This window comes from Macrobrachium rosenbergii, chromosome 21 (assembly GCF_040412425.1).
Source record: "Macrobrachium rosenbergii isolate ZJJX-2024 chromosome 21, ASM4041242v1, whole genome shotgun sequence".
Classification (NCBI taxonomy): domain Eukaryota; kingdom Metazoa; phylum Arthropoda; class Malacostraca; order Decapoda; family Palaemonidae; genus Macrobrachium; species Macrobrachium rosenbergii.
The window spans coordinates 60164273-60178561 of NC_089761.1; the positions used below are offsets into that span (position 1 = coordinate 60164273).

Consider the following 14289-nt stretch of genomic DNA (forward strand, 5'->3'; position numbering starts at 1 on the left):
ATTTGAAGCAAATCCCCTCAATCATAAGGTAGAAACAGTCATTTACTTTATAAGGGGCCTTATGGCATTGGCGCTCCCCATATCTACAGCAATACTTGGACTACTTCTGAAGTCAAAGTTATAGTTTTTCATGATGATGATGATGGAAACCTTTAACTTATCTTACCTACTGCAATACTTGGATTATTTCTGAAGTAACCCCTACAAAGGTTAAACAGCATCTTTCTTGGTGTACTGTAGCATCGGCATGCACTAGTCTTACCGTGTGTTTTCAAGCAAATGTACTTTTGCGCATGGTTGCAAAAACAGTCGACCCCTGGTATTTGTGGGGGTTAGGGACCACAACCACCCATGATAAGCTTAAATCCACAATAAGTTGGTACTCCCTCTAAAAATGTTTATAACTGCCTATTTTTATAGTTCAAACACCAGATATACTTTAAACTAAAAGGCTTATAACTACATATTTTAAAAGTTAAAACATCAAATATACTTTAAACTATCATCCTACACCAAATATAACTTAAGCTATCATCCTAAAAAACTTTAATATCAGTTCAAAGTCATCTTACAACATTACCCCTAAAAATATATGGCTTACAACTACACGTGAAAACTGATCAAGTTCCCCTTATATTCAGGCACAGCCATTTTCTCTCATACAGGATTCAATCTGTCCTGTTTTCTTTTTACAGTAGATAGGGGAAATATTTAGAATTTGCAAGTAGAGAAGTACTGTACCTTAATATTTAAATATGCATTGAAAAAATACCAAATTACAAATGCAATCAACAGTGATAAAATATTCTCTTGTGTGCTGTTGTGTGAGTTAATCATACTTCAAAACAACTTGTAATAAAAACCGTGCTGTAAATCAAGCAGAAAAAAAAATAAAATAAAAAATGTAACTAAGTTTCTATGGTGCAACTGAGTTTTCTGTATATCATATAGTCAAGGCCACCAAAAATAGATCTATCTTTTGGTGGTCTAGGTATATGCTGTATGAACTATGAAAGATAAAACTTTAACCACGGACCGGTGGTGGCCTGACCTATATCGTTGCCAGATGCACAATTATGGCTAAATTTAACCTTAAATAACATAAAAACTACTGAGGCTAAAGGGATGCAGTTTGGTATGTTTGATGATTGGAGGGTGGATGATGAACATCAATTTGCAGCCCTCTGGCCTCAGTAGTTTTTAAGATATGAAGGCGGGCAGGAAAAGTGCGGACAGAAAAAAGTGCAGACAGACATACAAAACCAGCACAATAGTTTCCTTTTCAGAAAACTAAAAATGGTAACATGTACATATATATGCACGCACTCATTCGTATGGGTTGTGAACTTCTTGAGTTTTAGTTTCAGATTTCTATGTTTACAATACAGTATTGTGCTGTAATTCATATTTCATTAAAGGATATTTACAGTACAGTACTGAGAGAGAGAGAGAGAGAGAGAGAGAGAGAGAGAGAGAGAGAGAGAGAGAGAGAGAGAGAGAGAGAGAGAGAGAATGAACTGAGGTATGTTGATATCGGCAAAACAAATCAAGAAACAGCTGTTTTGTGATTCTGAGGGATTTAACTTTGAACATAAAGTTTGTTAGTTTACCTTTGTATAACCATTTTACTTTTATTTAAAAATAATAATTACATTAATATATTCATTTCTTTTAGCAGCTAAAAAATTATTTTCCTAATTCTTTCAGTAGTAGGATCAATCAGCTGATTCTGAGAACGTAAACATTACAAATGTCGGGACGATAGGTTTTTTATACATATTACGATGATAATAGATCATCAATATACAGGTAGTGCTCGAGTTACGATGATTCGACTTACGATAATTCGCTTTTACGATAGGGTTAGCAATTAATATCGATACGACAATATTTTGAAAATATGTATTTTTAAATTTCACGGGCGACTGGCGCGGCAACAACGTACAATCAGGCAGCGCACGGGTGTACGATACGCTGGCCTGAGAGGCTGGAATAGGTACATTAATTCAATGAGCTGACCTCACTTGCTCTCGTTGTGTCGGAAGTTAAAATAGGTCAGTGTTCGCTTGCAATTTTTGTGCGCTTGTAAATACAGGTAGTGCATGAGTGACGATAATTGCCTTACGATAACCGAAGCATTCGATGGAGTTAGCAATTAATACCAGTATGACAATATTTAGAAAATATTTTTAAATTTCAAGCGGGCACAGGCAACAGCGTACACTACAGTTGCCGAGAATCAGGCAACAAGAGAGACCAACTTACAATAGACCAACTTTTTTCTCCATCTCTTTATTCCATCTTCTAGTTAAAAAGTAAGAGAATGATAAAAGTATTGTTAGTAACCTTATACTCTTGTGAAAATGCGTAACCATAAACAACCGAACGAGACTCTGTTGTTTTGCTAATAACCGAATCGGATAACAACTGTTTTGCTTGTATTTCAACCATCGTGACGGTTAAACAATTATCGTGAGTTATGTTAAAAATGACGTTAAGTACTGATATGTTTTACACTACCCTTATCCGCTTTGGAGAAAAGATCGGCAAGGAAATATACTGCTACAGTAAATTTAAGCTGAAAGTTGTAGTTGAAGCTGAGAAAAGAATGTTCAAGCTGCTAATGACTATAAATTATCGTGGAATGGCAACATGGATGAAACTCGACAGCAAATAAAATTGGAAAGTATTTTAATCAAAACTACTGGGCATGAAAGAACACATATTACTGCTGTTTTCACGCCGATAAAAGATAAATAGGAAAAAGCTCGTGAGTATGATGATGAAATCAAGAGAAAATAGCGAACGGAATCTTGATTTTTTTACACAAAACAAACGGCCAGCCGCCACGCATCTATTAACGAAACAAATAGCTAAATTAATTTCACAACGAGACATATTTAAATTATATTTCGACTTAAAAACACTTCATATAACGAAAAATATATATGTCCCTTATAAATAAAGTATCTAGAGATTCATTTACGCTAACTAGAAGCAAGAAATGCCCTCTGAACCAAGTTAAATGCGGCGAAATAAAGACCGCGTGATCGATTCCCAAACCAAAACATTTGATCGCTATGATCGAATTTATAATGCAAAAGCAATATAAGAATATTTACGATTGGATACAGTGTAGTAAAGCATAACTTTTTAAAAGATCCATGGAAAAGATGCGCATTCCTTATTTTGATGTTTGTATAATATGGTGTTATGTGAAAACAGAATACAGTATAATGTAGGCTAGGCTACCGTATATGATATACGAAAGTGCAGGCTGGGCCTTGTTTGTTATACAATTTCTCTTTGTACTGACTTATCATGTCATTCTGCATTGAATCTGCAGAATTAGCTGACACTAATAATTACTATACCATTTGTGTATAAAGTATACTGTGTAGTGTAGGCTAGCCTACCATATATGTATAGATGGTACTAATTCCCTAGTGTAGGCTAGGCCATATTCGAGTTACGATATTTTCAACAAACGATGGGTTTTTTTTAACCTAAACCCATCGTAAGTAGGGGAATACCTGTAATAATAAAGTATAAATGGATTCTGTAAGTGAAAAAACATTTTATTGACATTTTGCTGTGTTGACATTAATATTTGAAAATTGGTAAATTGTTGTAACAAGGACATGTGTGCACACACTCATTCGTATGCTTTATGAACTTCTTGGAGTTTTAGTTTTGTTACGATACAATAATTCATATTTCATTAACGGATATGTAGCGTACTGAGAGAGAGAGAGAGAGAGAGAGAGAGAGAGAGAGAGAGAGAGAGAGAGAGAGAGAGAGAGAGAGAGAGAGAGAGAACTAAGGTATGTTTACAATGGTAAAACAAATCAGGAAACAGCTGTTTTGTGATTTTTTTACTTTAAAAATATACATTTTACTGATATTTTGCTGTGTTTACATTAATATTAATATTTGAAAACTTGTAAATAATTTTTTCATCATAAAAAATGTATTTAGTCACAAAAACAACATGAAAATACATTAACGAATATTCCTCTATGAAAAACTCCGCGAATTAGTGAATTTTCTGTAACTTTTTGGATTTATGTTCCACAGAAAAATTTGTGACTAACTGAAGCTGTGAATGCTAAACCGCAATATAGCGCAGTCCACTGTATAATACTAATTTCCCCCCTAATGATCTTAGTATGTTTGAAGCCCAGCAATACTAAAACAATAAGGAGATCTAGGTAATATCCTACTGCAGGAACCAATAACAGAGATAAAATCCTGAATAATTGTGGTCTCAATTCCCTCTTTAAAAGCAAAACTATAACATATACTGTAAATAAAAATTACAGCTTTGGGTGAATATCATAAATCAATCCCAAATTGCCACAATATAAATCATCATACCACAAAAAAACAGCTACAGAGTAACAAGCACACACTATCAAACCAAAGCTGGAAGAGGGACGAGGAACTCCTTTATGGAGGGAGGGCTTCAACAAGTGCTATTTACTGCTTCACTTATAAAAGGTATGTAATCATAACTCAACTGCACCTCCCAGGCAATTAAGGCATAAGTAGACTATCTAAAATGTTAAAGATATCAATATACATTTAGCATTAATGCACTGGTGAAAAGTATCAAGTGTATCACCTATAAATAATCCCTTAACTATAAGGATGGCCAATATCCAACACCCCCGGACCAGGGATCAAGGCCCCAAAGATATACAGGGGTATGATATATATATTTTCAAAAATTTGAAATACTGCCCTCTGATGGTTGGCAATGCTGTGCAGCCTTAAGAAAATGTTATTAAAACTGCTGATGCTTGGACGGACCAGGCAAGGGTTTTGGGGGGTGGGGGAGGCCTCAGGAAGTTTCCATGGTGTGTGTGTGGAGGGGGGTGGTGGTTAGATGACTTGGCGCCAACGGAGAGGGGTAGAGGAAGGCTCAGAAGTGCTGTTTTGGAAGGCGGGTGGCACTGGGGAGCTGTTTCTATGGCTGTGATGGGGTGGGGGTGCAGTGTTGGATGGATGAAGTGGGGTAGGTAGATCTGACTTGATAGAGCTTGTTTGGTTTCATGTTTTTATATTTATGATATACTAATTCACATTTTTTTAATTAAAGATATGTACAGTACTGAACAGAGAGAGAGAGAGAGAGAGAGAGAGAGAGAGAGAGAGAGAGAGAGAGAGAGAGAGAGAGAGAGAGAGAGAGAGAGAGAGATATCAAGGTATGCTTACACCAATGTCTAAGTACAGCAACACACACACACACACACATTCCATCACTTTTTATCTATATTTTATACTACAGTATTCTCATTTATATTTTTACTGTATTCTCTCATTTTTTATTCTTTCAAACCAAGAGATAAGTGCAATCAGTGGAGAGAGAGAGAGAGAGAGAGAGAGAGAGAGAGAGAGAGAGAGAGAGAGAGAGAGAGAGAGAGAGAGAGAGAGAGAGAGAGAGAGCAACAGTGATAACATATTCTCTTGTGCACTGTTATGATGTGTGATAATCACAGAGTCAACTAAACTTGTAATAAAGTATGGTCATTAAATCGAGCAAAACAAAGAGAAAAAAGGCAACACATACGTACACACTAATTCATGGCATGGGTAAACTTGCTACAGCTTGTTTGGTTTTGTGTTACCTACATAAGAAATTTGGATTTTAAATATTTTTACAGTAAATCAGATAAATAAAAAAATATGGCAACACATACCTACATATGCATTCACTCATTCAATGGTGCTGTGAACTTGCTGGAGTTTTAGTTTCATGTTTTTATGATTGTGGTAGTCATTGATATTTCATTAAAGGATATTTTTACTGTGCTTCCTCATTTTTTTAGTTTTACTCACAAATAAATAAATGCAATCGTGTGTGCCTAGGTATGTACACACTCTCATTCCATGCCACTGGTGAGCCTGCTACAGCCTGTATAGTTTTGTCTTGCCTACATATGAAATTCGCATTTTAAACATTTTTACGGTGACTAGAGATGACATAAAAGTGGTAAAATATTCTCTTGTGTACTCTTATGATATGTTTGATAATCATACTTGAGAGCCAACTAAACTTGTAATAAAAAGGTACAGTATATCAAGTAAAGCAAAAAAAAAAAAAAAACACATACCTATGTATGCACACACTCATTCAATAGTGTCATGAACTTCCTGGAGTTTTAGTTCGGTACTTTTATGTTAATGATACAGTAATTCACATTTTACTACAGAATATGTACAATACTGAGAGAGAGAGAGAGAGAGAGAGAGAGAGAGAGAGAGAGAGAGAGAGAGAGAGAGAGAGAGAGAGAGAGAGAGAGAGAGAGAGAGAGAGGAATGTTTATGTTAATAAACAAATGACTCAGGAAATAGCTTCACATTTTACTACAGAATATGTACAATACTGAGAGAGAGAGAGAGAGAGAGAGAGAGAGAGAGAGAGAGAGAGAGAGAGAGAGAGAGAGAGAGAGAGAGAGAGAGAGAGAGAGAGAGGAATGTTTATGTTAATAAACAAATGACTCAGGAAATAGCTGTTTAGCGATTTTGAGGGATTTTACTTTGACAAAGTATGCTAGTTTACCTTTGTACACCCGTTTTATATTTATGTACAAAAATAAAAATAATTCCATTAATACACTCGTTTCTTTTAGCAAGTAAAAAAATTATTTTCCTAATTCTTTTGGTAGTTGGCTCAATCAGCTGATTCTGAGAATGCAAACTTTAAAAATGGCGGGACGATCTTTTTTTTAATAAATACTGTGATGATAATATACTGATATAATAATACGGTACAAAAGGACTCTGTAAGTAAAATAACAGTTTCATTACCATTACCTTTTTCTTAAATACAGCTGTAATAGCCTACCTGACTTTTGCAAATGGGCTAGCCTAGGTCTACAGCTTACACATAGTTTACACATTTTTATCTCATGTACTGTAATACTATATGGTAACAACTGATAGGGAAGTTGCTGTATAAAAATACATGGATGGTCATAAAACCATGGTAGGCTGTGGGTAAACACAGGTAGGCTACCTGCCTACTGAAATATGTCATTTACTAGGGAGAGAAAAAGAAGGGGTTGCATTTTTTTACATGCATTTTTGCAGTACAGTGTATTTTGTTACAAATATGGTGTAGCTAATTGCCTTTTGCATAAAGTTTTCAGTTTAAAGTGTGATGGTTGTTATTTATAAGCACACTAGAGTGTTTACAGTTATGTGGCATTGACAAAGATAGGTGAGGAAGGGTACAGTTACCCTTGAACACCCCTATATCTTTTTACTCGCCATTATTTTGATTTTGTCATTAACTGATGGACCCTTGGCTCTATTAATTCAGACAATCGAAGGATTACTGTATAACCATCTGTGCAAAAGAGGCTTGCATGTAATATGACCGTGAGGATCTTTGACAACAGTTAATATTACTAACTTCAAGGAATCGAGTGAGTGATGTAACTCTCTTTTGATGAAATTAAATCTAATCCAATCTAATAACTACGACTTACCTGCAAAGTTTCATATAAACCATGGAATCAAAGCAATACACAAAAGCAAAACTGAAAAAACTAATACTTACGCATTCAAAAGGGCTTCTATTCCACCACCACCTGGAGCAACAGGACCTGGGTTATTAGGAACACTATTTGTTGGATTGACAACACCAGGAGGAGCTCCCGGCATGCCACCCATACCTCCCATTAAATTGCTCATCCTGAAACAATGGCAAACATAACAAACACTGCAATTCTGTAAATGCAGCTTATAAACTGATGTTTTTACAGAAGTGTTTCATTCAATAAGAAATTGCAAGAGAAGAGAATAATGCAGTATTGGATGTCTTGCTGATTTCTGGAGCAAGTGGGATAATAACTTTGCTTAGTCCCAAACCAAAGAAAATACATGACATTTAAATTTATACAATAAAATTCAAAATTTTGCCTTTTCCCTCTCCCATAAAAGGTTTGTATATAAAAACATACAATATAAAATCTAGATAATTCACTGTCTTATCAAAAATAATCAACATTACTGTGATGACAGTCCAAGTCAGTGTACCCAGAGTCTAATTGCAGGCCAACTGAACAAGGAAACAAACCAGTAGTCATAGATATACAAAACTTAAAACCTTTCTCATAAAAATAAAATTTTGTAGTATGCTGCATTAAATGTAATAAGAAAACAATTTGTATACAAACCGTACTTGTAAGGTCCACATTCCAGGCCAATAAATTGTCTGGACACTTGGATCCCCCTATGATAGGAAAACAACACAGCAGTCACCACAACAAATGCTGCATATGAATGAATTATACAATTTAGGCTACAAAACCAAGCACTTGGACCCTTTCATTAATTTAGCAGTTAAGACAGTGAAAAAAGGGTGCTGAAATGATGGGATAGCAAGATGAAGAGATCCAGAAAATAAATGACATGAAGTAAGTACAAGGATCTGCAAGCAAAACTGGGAAAAACCCCACAATTGCTCTAAGAGGTAACAGAAAGAACTGGACATTAACAGAAGAAAGGAAGCCACGATAAAGGTTGAGTAACAAGCTACAAAACAGACTTACAGTATTGAGATGAATGATATCACCAAAGTGGCACTAACCAAGATGAATAACATTCAAGTTGAGATGAAGTGATCTAAGTCAAAGTAACTGTGTGGCATGAACCATGAGATGTGAGAAAAAGTGGTGTCATGAAGGGGGAATCCTATATATAACAGTTTTGTATGAAATAGTAATTCTGTTTTCAAAAAATTACATTTGCATCATCAACACCCCAATTACTTATAACTTCCAGAATCATAATTTATGAGAGAGATAAAGCTGTTAAAATCCCAGATTGGCTGAGTGAGACCTTTAAAATATGCTGAATGGTTGGGACAAGATGAAGGTCAAAAGCTGAGATGAAGTAAGACATCTAAGTAAAAGTTTGTGCAGCAAGATGAAGATACCCTGAGATGTGAATTAACCTTTTGAGTCTGAATAAGGAGTCAAGTCCAAATTCTGCTTCAGCTCAGACAGTGAATGCTGTAGGAAAGAACCCTATCGTACCTAAGAATACTTTCAGAGATGAATGTACCTCTCACTGAGACACTGTCAAAACCTTGGATTTGATTTATGAATGAATGCTGGTCTGATGACCTGGCCCTGACAAAACCTTGGGGAGTCCTAGTAAATCTATGCAGCAAGAATGAAATTACAGAAAATGAGACTGAAGTTGAAGTCTGGAACCTAAAAGTAGTCTGTGCAAACATAAAAAGATCCAAAAAACCACAGAATGAAGATTACAGGATCACACTGCATATTGTCCAACAAAACTTTGATGATAAGCTGAAAATTCCTATGAAGTGGAAAAAGCCAAAAAGGGCATTATTCTTGATTCATGAAAAACTCCTTTAGATGGGAAAAGACAACACTTCTGGATCCCCTGAATCCATAAGGACAGCTGATCTGGCAGGGAACAGGGATAACACATTGTATCTCACTAGGAACAAAAGCAACAGAATGGCATACTGCAAAGTGGCTATTTCCTCCAAAATATGACTGTCAAGAGAAACACCTATAGATGTGCAGCTAACTCATCAAACTCTAGGTTGCTAAGATGATATGACTGCCTGAGTGGTACCAAGAAAACACCTGTCACAGGAGAGCCTAACATAAGAAAAATTATCAGCAGCATCTGAAGATGAAGCTGATAATACCTCTACTGGATAAAAATTAACCAACTCATGGAATCAGAAACATTCAAAATATTGCCCTTCCTTGCAAAAAATTTACTAAACAAGTTTTTAAGCTGACATCTAATAAAGCCTGGAAACAGCTACTTAAAAAGAAAAGAATCTGTATCTGAGACTCTATGGGATAGGCATCATGTCTTTGATAAAATTCAAATTCTATTTAATAGCATCCCATAAACTGATTTCCAAAACTTAACATCTCACAATAAATAAAATTGGACATTCACAAAAAATGAAGAGTTAATTTTTTTCTAATATTTGAGAACACTATTATCAAGGAGCCTATTCAAAGAATTTGAGTCAAAAGATGTTTATTCAATTCATTGGACGAAATAAAATAAAGAATTTTCTTTTGGTTCAAAGAATGCAATAATGAACATTTTTTTATAAAATTAATTATTTGGATGCCTACTGTTGAAGTTAGACTTTGATTTGGCCATTAGGTGGCAACCTCGACCGGCTTCCCTGCCTAAAACAAAATAACACTTGGCTAACACTACTAGGACTGTCTCCCTAATCATCCCAGCCCACCAGGTGGAGAACTGGGGAATATTCCGATGTTCTTGTCAGAATTCTTTATGACCACCCACTAAGATGTTGGGTGGCTGGTTTATTTAACTGTATTAGTATTCAAAAAATCCATTTTATCATGAAAATTTTCATTATTTGGAATGAATCCCTACTTTAAAGGATAGCAAAAGTTTCTACCACACTGAATGGTCGGCAGTGGGTTAACCCTCGCAGGCTTCTATGAAACCATGTTGCCAAGTGAACTAAAAACAAGCCATCGAGGCTAAAAAAACAAAACATTTCTCCTGTTGTTTATCCGTAAAGTACTGTATAAGATGTTGGAACAATAATTTATTTGATTACCTCGTTTAGATTTGTTAAAGGAATCATAAGGGAAAATTGGTTATCTTGTAAAGTAACAGTGACTCCTGTACTGAGCCAAAAGCCCATAACTCTCTCTCTCCAAAACTAAAGACAACTACCACCTTCATGTATGCAGATGCACCCATGTGTACCTTCATGCTCCCAAAATTCAACAGTGGGATTCCCTAACAACTAACAATAAGATAGTTTCAGCATGTTAAATTCAAATTTTTTTCAGGAATAAATCGTCCCCGTCAAAATTTTGTTAAGATCTTAACACCTCATACTAAATTTGAACATTTGCAAATAATATTTTTCTAAACAGTTACAACTTCCTGAAATGCATCAACCTTCTCTATTGAAAGGTTTTAAAAAATAAAGACATGCTTACAGCTGTAGCCATGACAATTCTATTAAAAAAATGGTTTGCAAAGCTCAGGAATCAACAATCTGTGCAAACTGACTTTATTTGAGTCATGGATAAAATAAAGTGGTTTGGCCTTCTAAGACCACAGATAAGCTCTTAACGTCCTCTTAACGTTCTTGAAAAGCTGTCCAATGGAAAATCAACGACGAAGTTTTTATCGACATATGACACCATATCTTCCCAATAGCCAAAAGACTGAAAATGGTTACACTAATAATTTAAATCTAATAAACAGGATAACAAACATATCTTATTCTCTAAGCAATGAAAGAAAAGAGATGGATTTGCGTCACTAAAACAAAACCAACATTTTGAATAAACTTCACCACTGTTACTGATACACAAATCTAACAGTGGAGGGTCTTACTCTAGACTTAAGGTTTGATTCTTGTTAGATTCTATAATCATGCTCTTAGTCTTGTAAAAACGACAACTGACAGTCTCCATGGTTGACAAAGCATGTGGAGGTTCTTGCTGAAAATTCTCACACTGTTGAAAACTATCTTTCTTGGATGGAAGCATCGCCAGGAACATTTACCTGCTAGGAAAGGAAGTTTGGGAACCATTCCCTTGGGGGACCACTAACGAGCTATCAAATCATCCTTTTGCTGAGATGGACTGCAAAGCTCACTAGTTGAGTATTTCCTCAAAACAGCAAACAGAGGTCAAAGCATAAACATTTGGGACTTTGACCATTCTTGAAGGAGGGCTTGCTCAACTGCCCATGCCTGATTCATCCTGGCATGGAAGGCAGTTAACTGGGAAAGTAATGTTTTCTTGGTCTGTATTCTTTCACTAGACTGGTGTTTTGGGTCTATTCTTGGTTCCACAATTTCTGGCAAACCTGAGGAACTGCAGACTTCTGACCGGATGGCCTTGCCCTTTTCTGCTGAGTTGGTCTTCAATAATGTTTTTCCCTAGGACAAAATGAGGTAAAGGAATGATGCTGCTTGGTTCTGCCCAAAGGAGAAGTTTCTTTGCTAGCCTGAAAAAATGGACTGATCTAACTCCTTATTAATGAACTAAGACACAGGAATGTCGGAAAAGACTGCAATCATATTGTCTGACTAGATGTTAAGAAAAGGTTAACATTCCAAACTAATTAAAGCTGTAAGGTCTTTACCCGCCAACTCCCTGACTTCAACATGTTTCGTTAATAATGCCCCGACATCTGAGGAGGGTGGGACCGGTTCTTGAGATCTACAAGCCAAACATTAAAGTTCTCAAAGTGGTGGAAAATTATTTAACCACCTCTCTGTTGGAAAACCCCAAAAAAGAAAGAGCTGCTCTTCATCCCCAAAATAAACAATCGACTGGATGGGAAAAGCACAGATTAGTCAACATTGCACAAAATGCCCAGCCCTGAGACTAGACATAAAACATAATTCTTCACCCTCAAGGTCGTCAGAAACAAATTAGTGAGAATGATATATATCATCCAAATATGAGAGAACTACTCTCATATCAATATATGACTATTCTAACCCTGTAAAAACTCCAACAGACACAATATATAGGTTTTAGTTCAACTGAAGGTGTACTCAATGTGGAAGCAACTCCTGCAAGTCCAACAGAAATCATCCTTTGCCCTTCCAAAAGGCCACCAGGACAAAACTGAATGACTCACTGAAGGGAGTAATATGAATAAACTTGCTGAGACTACAAAATGTTCGAAACTGGCCTCCAGCTCCCTCCCTGAGGTCTTGGGAATAAGAAAAGACGACTAGGATACAAATGGCTTGATGGTCTTGTTGCATAACAACTGTCCAATGCACATACATCCCAACTCAGAACTTCTGTGTGAAGAGTGTAGATATATATATATCAGGAATATTGATATAGTAAAAAATATATACAAAATATCCTTCCCTGATTATCATCACTGCCAAATGAATTATCAATTTTAAGTTTAAGTGGGTTAAATATTTTAAATTCTGTATATAATGGCGTTGAGAATCAAACAGTATTGCAGAATCGACTGTTTAAAACATCAGTTTAATCCCTCCTTTAACAATTTTTTCACTTAAATATGCAACCAATATTTTCACTCACTGCAAAACCCGAGAGTGGTTTTTTATAATGTCCATAACCTGCCATTAAGTAATATTCGTCCTCCATCCTCCCCGAACAACTAGAATTTCTTATAAGTTACGTTTCAAAATTGTTCCAATCTCCTCGTTAGACATCTCAGGTCAAACATTTAAATAAACATTAAATTTGCTTAAGGAAAATATAACAAAAACAGCTGATGTGTTTTGGGCTGACTTTATATGATCACCCAATTCATTTAAAAGCGGTTTTTATTTTCACAACTTTATCAGTTAGCCTCTAATTCCTATTAACTTTGTTATTGATTTGATTTACCAAAACCTTTGCTTGCCGTTGTACTCTGCGTCCTGTACGATCACATTTAAACTGAAATCAGGTCAAGCCTTACGGACTGATGAATAACCATCAAGTTGTTCTGTTCCTCATGTAAATTTTAATCTGTAGAAGCTACGGATTTTTCAGTTCGTCTTGTTTCAGATCCGATTCCATGAATAATTTGTTCCTTAAATCTCGCAAGTCCGTGAGAGAACTGGGTGTCTTACAATTCTAGAGACCCCATTTAGAAATGACATATGGTTAGGAGAATGTCACGCCACTATTGACTTTGCATACATTACCGAGAAGACTCAGTCTATTATCAAATGAATTTGGGGTGATTTCCTTCATTCGAAACTCGTTTGTTTCTCTTTAGAGATAATCGTTGGCTTGTGTATGAAGTGCTTGTTAGTTTTACTATAGTTTTCAAAGAATATTTGACGAACTATTCATCTATATATCAGTAAAACTGTGTCAAAAAGATTTTTAATATAGTATTAAAGAATTTTTTGTTTCCATTTTGGCCATACTACAAGCTGAGAAAGAAGCGTCGTGTTTCTTACACAGCTGTAAGAAAATTGTGAGGGGAAAATGGATAATATTGTTGAGATCACAATATGTTCCTTAAAATATACTGAAAGGATAAAAAAGATATAAATAAGAAGTACTGAAGTAAAGTGTTTGTAAATGAATGAATGAGATATGGGATCTGAGATGGCTCGATCATGTGGTAAGTATGAAGTTTTAGGAGCTAGGAGGAGAAATAAAAAAAAAAAAGCACTATAGATATAGTGACAGAACTATAACAATGAGTCCAGCTTCATTAAAAACAATTGGAATAGATATTGCGAGAATCATTATGTTTGTAAAGAGGAAAATAACAGTATAAATA

At 35.6% G+C, this 14289-nt stretch overlaps 1 protein-coding gene across 6 annotated transcripts in view; it reads right to left on the bottom strand.

Moving 5' to 3' along the window:
- Nucleotides 1-14289, bottom strand: part of LOC136850225 (small glutamine-rich tetratricopeptide repeat-containing protein alpha-like) — a 157483-nt gene that overhangs the window by 23502 nt on the left and 119692 nt on the right. For all 6 annotated transcript variants that reach the window (XM_067123860.1, XM_067123862.1, XM_067123865.1 and 3 more), the window contains one exon: nucleotides 7568-7702. In XM_067123860.1, coding sequence (XP_066979961.1) covers nucleotides 7568-7702 — 135 coding nt within the window. The remainder of the gene's footprint in view (nucleotides 1-7567; nucleotides 7703-14289) is intronic.